Raw genomic sequence first — 7,366 nt, 5'->3', positions numbered from 1 at the left:
AGGGGGCCGGCGCCGGAAGGGGCCGCGCGAGGGAGAGAGGGAGAAGGTGCAGCCGGACGGGGGTGGCGGGGGCACGCTCTGGAGTGCCGAACCCCATCTGACGGGCGCCCCGGGACCGCGCCTAGAGCGGAGACGCACCGGGAGGATGCGAGCTCCGACCGGGAGGAGGGGGCCGCGACTCGACCCGGCCCCGGGGAGGTGCGTCCTAGGAGGAAGTGCCCCCCCAGACGAGTATTGGGGACACTTCCGAGTTGGATTTCCCACAAGTGGGCCCCCCACACCTGCAGGCGAACGACCCGCGCCCCGACGCGGGAAGCACCCCTGGAGATGAGCGCTTCTCCGGAAGCGGGCGCCAGCGATGATTCTGGAGAACCCCAAGGGTCGCAGATGTGGGAGGAGCCGCCGCTTCCTGGAGAGGAGGAGCCACAGGTGCGCCCTGCATTCCGGCCTGGAGTTGAGGGGGTTCCAGCTTGGTTGCGGGGTACGGCCGCAGATGGCTGACAGCCACGCCTAGGCACATGGAAGGTGGAATTCCAGACGAACCTGGGCCCTGGAAGTTTTCGGAGGTGGGGGGGAGGGGGGGCGCAAGTCTTCACTACAAGTTATGAGGCGCCACAGCTGAGTTTCAGGGTTATCTGGGGGCAAAGAAACTTCACCTGTACTTAGGGGTCACTTCAAGAGAGATGTAGCTCAGAAATGGAATTACATTCCAACTTTAAACAAGGGAAAAGTGAGGGTCTGAGAGAACAAAGATTGGGTGGAACAGCCAGGGGGTGCTGGTTCACTCCTGTAATCCTATCTACTTTGGAGACCAAGTTCTGAGGATCTTAGTTTGAAGCCAATCAAGGCAGGAAAGCCTGTGACCCTAATCTCCAACTGAAACTACCAAAAAAGTGGGAAGTGAAGCTGTGGCTCCAGTGATAGATCTATAGCCTTGAGCAAAGTTAGCTCAAGGGCAGCATCCACACCCTGAGTTCAAGGCCCAGAACTGACACAAAAGCCAGATGGGGTGAGATTCTGGGTGGGTCTCCAGTACCACCTGTATAGAGGCACTGGCACCCATCGGGCAGGCTGAGAACAAGGAATCCAAATACTAAGACCCAGGTGAGGAAGGATCTGACATCCAGCTCTTCTCCACCTTCCCACTCAGGACTCTAGGTTGGAGTTGTTGGAGCCCCCACAAGGCACAGTGGTGGGTAAAGAAGAACAAGAGCTGCTGGACAAAGCCTTCTTCTCCTGGGCAGAGTTCAGCTGCTTCTTCGACCAGTGGTGCCAGCAGCGGCTGGTGGTCTTTTCTGTGAAGAGCTCCACACATGTGGCACGCAGCCCTTGGGCCAGCACACCCCCACTCTACCGGCTCATCCACGTGCTCAAGTACAGCTACGTGCTGCTGGTGTGCAAAGATGCACGTTCGCCTGACCAGTCCTCAGCGTGGTGCGTGACCCTGGGACTATGCCCTGATGTGGGAAGAAAAAAAAAAAGGGCGGGGGAGGGCAGTGAGCCCACCTACCCACTTGTAGGGGACAGAGAGGCTGATTGAGAATGATCACTACAATGAGGTTGGGTGTCTAGAAGGGGGTCCCTTACTGAGAAAGGGAGATGAGAGAGGAGTCTGGAAGGCAGAGGGAGAGGAGCTCACACTGCCAGACAGTAAGATTGGACAGAAGCCCTGAGGAAGACAGAACTAGTGAAACAGAACAAAGGCCAAAAAGAAAACCCATAAACACCATCCCTCATAGATAATACTTGTAGCCAGGGTAAATAGGAACCCTGTCCCTGATAGCCTTCTAGAGAAGAGGGTAGAGCAAAAGCCCATTTCACCATTAACCAAAGCAAAAAGGGCTGGAGGTGGGGCTCACCCTGGTAGAGCCCTTCCCCTAAGCAACTCCTCAGTTTAAACCCCAGTACCATCCAAAGCAAAAAAAAATTTTTTTTAAGGCTTAATCTTTTTTCAGTGAAACTATAAGACCACCATTAGACCACTTCTACGGCTATCAGGGAGGAGCAGGGGGAGAATGCGAGAGAGACAAGGTTCACTCTGCAGGCAGTATTGCCTCTTTGAACTGGGAAGGACATCAGTGCCTGCCCATGTCGCCCCATCAGATAAGGTTTGGAGCTCCCATTCATTCCCCAGGCTCTACCTGTCTGCTTCCTCGTGTTGGGTGCTACCCCTTCCCCATCCCTCCTTGCTGACTCCTGTAGGAATTTGAGGCTGCTGGTTGTAGTCCTTAGCCAAGGTGGGCTACATGAACACAGCTTAGGCAGTGGTCTTTGCCTCAGTTTCCACACTGTCACAGAGCCGTTGGGAGGATGGATGTGCCCCTGGAGCTCTGAATAGCTGAATCCAGAACTAAGTGGTAATTGTTGTAGGAACTTGGAGCACAGAACCCGTGCTGGTTGGTGCTCGGCCTTTGGACTAGTCAGTTGTATGGAGCAGGCAACCCCCCCTTCTGGGCCTCAGTTTCCTCTTTTTAGCGGGGGTGGGGGCACAAAAGCACCTCAGGGTTTTCTGTCGCTTTGTTTTGCACCAGTATTGGGGCTTGAACTCAGGGCCTTGAGGGCTCATTTATTTTTCCCACTCATGTCTGGTGAGCTACAGCTCCACTTCCAGCTTTTTGCTGGTTCATTGGAAAGAAGAGGTTCATGGGCTTTCCTGCCTGGGCTGACTTCCAGCCTCTGGTCCTCAGATCACAGCCTCCTGAATAGCTGGGGTTACAGGCATGTGCTGTCCTATCCTGTCCTGCTTTATCCGGAATGAGCTCTTGTAACTCAGCCTTCCCAGCTGCTCCAACTTCGGCTTCTCCAGTGTCACAGGCCACACATAGGTTGAGATCTGAGGCTGGAGAATTAGGGTAAGAGAAGGCAGAGGATGAGGCCATAATGGTGTTGAAGCCTGGACCCTGTGGCGCTGTGTCTAGGGGGTGTTGCTGAGCAGAGTGGGTGCTGGGATAGGAAAGTCCTTTGGGGTGAGACTGAGTTTTGGGGTCCAGGAACATAGGTAAAGGTATCACCCTTATTCTTCCCCTTTCTAGGTGGCACGGTACCACCTCTAGCACCTGTCCCTTCCCCCTCCCTTTACCTGCTGGGCTCCACAGCAGGACTGCCCCACCTTCCCCAGAACTTTTACAGTGGAAGTAGTGCTAGCGCTTTCAGAAGAAGAAAATTAACTTTGGGTTTTTTTTTTGTAGTAGGTTGTGAACTCAGTGCTTATGCTTCCTACTTGCTAAGAAGGGAACCTGCGCATGGCTGTTTTTTGGCACCTATCATCTGGGTTTAACACTTCCTGTGCTAGCTAGGATTATAGGTAGGAGCCACTAGACTCGGCTCTGTTCACTTTGACAGGTGGCTGTGGTAAGTACAGAATTTTCTCAGCAATGCAAGTTTTACGTATCCATCTTTACTACAGCCCTCAAAAAAAGGGCTGATGATTACGATATGGGGAAATTGAGGCAGCTGTTTTTCCCAGCTGGCATACTGTACAGAGCCCCTGGTCTCCTATGCGGGGTCATGGGGTGATGGAGCTCATTCTTTCCTGCAGGCCCTCCCAGCCCAGCTGCCCGGCCTTTATCATCGTCAAGCTGAGCCCGCTGCGGGACCGCCTGGTGGTGTCGGAATGTCAGCTCACGCATTCCCACCCCCCCTGCCCGCACGAGTTTGCCTGCCACTTCCGCCCCGGGCACTTGCTAGGCAACGCCTGCCTGCCTGTGCGAGTCACCAACCAGATCTCCAAGCAGTTCGTGGCCCCAGCCGATGTGCGCCGCCTGCTGTCCCACTGCAAGGGTCCTGACCACGGGGTCCTGGATGCCTTGCACGTGCTCGAGGGGCTCTTCCGCACCGACCCTGAGGCCAAGGTAGGGGAGGAGGGAGCCAGGTGGTCCCTGGCTCACATCCATTCCTCCACCCACCCATCACTTCATCATTCTGTCAACATGGACCTATTGGGCCATAGCCTCATGGGCCCTCCCTTGGTCCTGTCCAGTGCAGCTGCCCCCACAGGCTTTTTGTCCTTTGGGAATACTTTGTCTCTTGCACGGGTGGCCTGGAAATGAGCACCAGGAAGTGAATTCCTTTCAAGGAACTGCAATTTACCCCTAGACAATTGCCCTGGACCTATCATCCCAGCTACTTAGGCTGAAATCTGAGGATCACAGTTCAAAGCCAGCCCAGGCAGGAAAGTCCAGGAGACTCTTATCTCCAGTGAGCCACCAGAAAACCAAACAAAAGTGGCACTGTGGCTCCAGTGTAGAGCACCAGCCTTGAGTGAAAAAGCTAAGTGACAGCACCCAAACCCTGTGTTCAAGACCAGCACCTATTATATGGCAGTTGGCTCCCTTAGAGATACCTGCTGGACCCACCTTTTAAGTTTTGGTTTGGTTTTTTGTTTGATAGTGGTGGTGGAATCCAAAGCCTCCATACATTTGTCAGGCAAGCAGTACCACATAATACACTCTCCCAGCCTTTTCTGTTTGTATTGGGGTTTTTTTGTTTTGTTTTGTTTTTAAATAGAATCAAGCTAATTTTATCCAGGTCTTCACCAGTGTGAATAGCTTGGGTTAGAGGAGTATGCTACCACACCCAGCTCCACCTTGCAGTGCTATTGGGAGAAGCCATACCCAGATAAGATAAGCTGGCCTCTTAAGTTATAGGTTGCCTAAAGATGGAAGGTAACATCTAATTTTTTTCTCCAAAGTGACCTACACAAATAGAAAATGCCCAAATGACAAATGTATGAATGCGCACAAGGCCACACACCATCACCACCACCCCACCTCAGCACCAGGATTCCATGATCTGCGATCCATGGAGGGAGGAGTGTATGATCCAGAGGAGCAGATAGAAGGCTGCCATTTAATGTTGGTATTGTGTTTAGGGTGCTGTTTTGAGTGGTCCGGGAAGGAACATGTGAGGAGCTAGTGGTGAAGCAGAGAGGACAGGCTGGAGGAAAGGGAACCCCATTCTGCTGTCGGGATGGGGAGAGTTTCAGGCACAGTGAGCAGCCAGAGAGAAGGTGTGGAGGTTGGAGCAGGCTGGTTGTGTTAGCATGTCACTCTGCTGTTTTACTCCAAGAGGAGAGGGGAGGAAAAGGAGAGGGAGGCTGGCTGGCAGGCAGGATGGTTTTGTTTCTCCACCTGGCAGTACCTGGATTCCTCATGCATGGCAGTGTTCCCAACTCAATTCATTTTTGTGTTAGGGTCTTTTTGCTCTGGCCAGCCTGGACCATAATCCTCCTATTTACAGTTCTTGTGTAGCCCTGGATGACAGATGCCACCACACCTGGCTTTTTTATGTCCAAATAGGATCTCTTGACCTCCCCCACCATCACCACCCCAGACTGGCCTCAAATCTATTCTCCTGATCGCTACCTCCACCTAGGATTACAAGTGTGACAGCTAGGATTACAGGTGTGAGCCACAGAGGTCCAATATCCTAGTTGCATTTTTAACTTAAAGCGAGTTGCGAAACACTGTACATCCTATGCTGTATTACATATAAAATAAGAAAATAGGAATTATAAGTGTCAAGGCCAGCAGGTGCCACATATACTAAGAAAGAGAGTAAGGCTTTTAATACAGCTTGGTCATACTTGAATTTTGAACCATTTGAACTTTCCCATATTTAAATGGTGAATTTTTATTTATTTATTAGTAATGAAGACTATACTCCCAATGTGCTACACCCATTTATTTCTCTCACCGGTACAAGGATTTGAACTCTGGACCTTACACTTCCTTCATTTGCTTGCTTGGCCTGTGGTCTACCACTTGAGCCATGCCTCCAGCTTTGCTTTTTTGCTGGTTCTTTTAGAGATCAAATCCCCTGGCCTTCTCTGCCTAGGCTGATTTAAAATCATGATCCTCCAGATATTAGTCTCCTAAGTAGCTAGTATTACAGGCTTAAAGCTACCACGCCCTTCATAGTTTACATTCTACATAGAAAAATGAACTACCATATAGGACAGACCAGAACTCAACTGAAGATGGGTCAATTCGATTAAACTCATAGTAGAAAGTGATGCAGTGGTGAGTGCTTGGTGATATTGTTAACTCATTCAGCGATAAATTTACCAGATTTTTGTTTTCATGACCTATATTGAGTTTCAATATACTTTAGAGTACTGAATATATGATTTCTGGGCTAGGAAGACAAAATCTTTCCTCTCTGGATTCTACCAGACTTTTTACTTAATAGGTGTTTTGTTTTGCTTTTTTTTTTTTTTTTTGCAAGCTCAGCATGATGCAGTGCTTTTAAGATGGAGTTACAGGATTTGGTTGGATTATGACAAAAGGCTTTGTGGGGAGATTTATGATTAAAGCGGATTCCAATTCTGTTTCCACTACTGTGAGTCAGCTCTCACAGGGTCTGGCTTTGTGAGTCTCAGCCTCTGGCTGCTTAGTACCTTTGTGAGCAGACAGATCTTTGTGTGAGTGTGCGTTTGAGTATGTATATGAGTCAGCCCTGGGGCTTGAACTTGGGGCCTTCACTGTTGCTTAGCTTTTCTGCAGGGCTGGATCCCTAATGACCTCTGGGTAATTTTTCTTATTACTGTGGAACAAATTGCTGTAGATTGAGCAGCGAGGGTCCTTGTGTGTGTGCCTGCATACATGCTTGGGCACAAGTCCCCAGGGCTTGAATTGAGGGCCTGGGCATTGTCCCTGGGCTTTTGTGGTAAAGGCTAGTGTTCTACCTCTTGAACCACAACTAACGTCATTGGAGATAAGGATCTGACAGACTTTCCAGCCTGGGCTGTCTTTGAAGCTATATCTTCAGATCTCAAGTGTCTTGAGTAGCTAGTTCAGATGTGAGCCACTGGTGCCCACACTGCCCCCTGCCGGTCATAGGGGAAAGTGCAGGCTCATTTTTGCAAGGGTGAGCCTGACCCTTGGCTGACCTTGTCTGACTGCTCAGGCCAGGGGTGAGCGCACCCAGACCTTTTGTTGCCTCTTGACCTCTGACCATCTAGGGATGTGCACCCCCATGTCCCTAATTTCTGTTTGACCTCTGCCCATCCAGGGATGGTTTGGGCAAGCACCCCCACCCGCTTCAGGCCCTGATCACCAAGGAAGGGGTCAGTCAGGTAGACCGTCCCTGACCCCTTTTCAAAACTCTCCCTGACCTCCGGCGTCCCTTGACCTCTGTGTGACCTTCGCCCCGCCCACAGGTGAAGCTGGTATTCGTGGAGGACCAGGCGGCCGTGGAGACCGTGTTTTTCCTGACGTCGCGCACACGTGCGCTTCTGCGCCGCTTCCCACGCCTGCTGCTGGTGGACCGGCTGCCGGGGCTGCAGGGAGCGCTGGACCTGGTGTCCGTGCTGTGCGTGGACAGCGCGGGGCGCGCGCGGCAGGCGGCCTGCTGTGTGGCTCGGCCC

At 51.7% G+C, this 7,366-nt stretch overlaps 1 protein-coding gene across 1 annotated transcript in view; it reads left to right on the top strand.

Annotated features, from left to right (window-relative positions):
* Positions 1-114: 114 nt before the first annotated feature.
* LOC106000932 (chromosome unknown open reading frame, human C19orf68) overlaps positions 115-7,366 on the top strand; it is a 9,361-nt gene continuing 2,109 nt past the window's right edge. Inside the window, exons 1-5 of the mRNA XM_013036149.1 lie at positions 115-198; positions 288-429; positions 1,151-1,434; positions 3,539-3,851; positions 7,160-7,357. Of these exons, the coding sequence (XP_012891603.1) occupies positions 146-198; positions 288-429; positions 1,151-1,434; positions 3,539-3,851; positions 7,160-7,357 (990 nt within the window). The 5' untranslated portion in view covers positions 115-145. The remainder of the gene's footprint in view (positions 199-287; positions 430-1,150; positions 1,435-3,538; positions 3,852-7,159; positions 7,358-7,366) is intronic.

The sequence above is a fragment of the Dipodomys ordii genome, unplaced genomic scaffold, assembly GCF_000151885.1.
Source record: "Dipodomys ordii isolate 6190 unplaced genomic scaffold, Dord_2.0 Scaffold250, whole genome shotgun sequence".
In the NCBI taxonomy this organism is placed as follows: domain Eukaryota; kingdom Metazoa; phylum Chordata; class Mammalia; order Rodentia; family Heteromyidae; genus Dipodomys; species Dipodomys ordii.
Note: the sequence above shows the minus strand (reverse complement) of the source record. Positions and strands in the feature narration are given on the sequence as shown.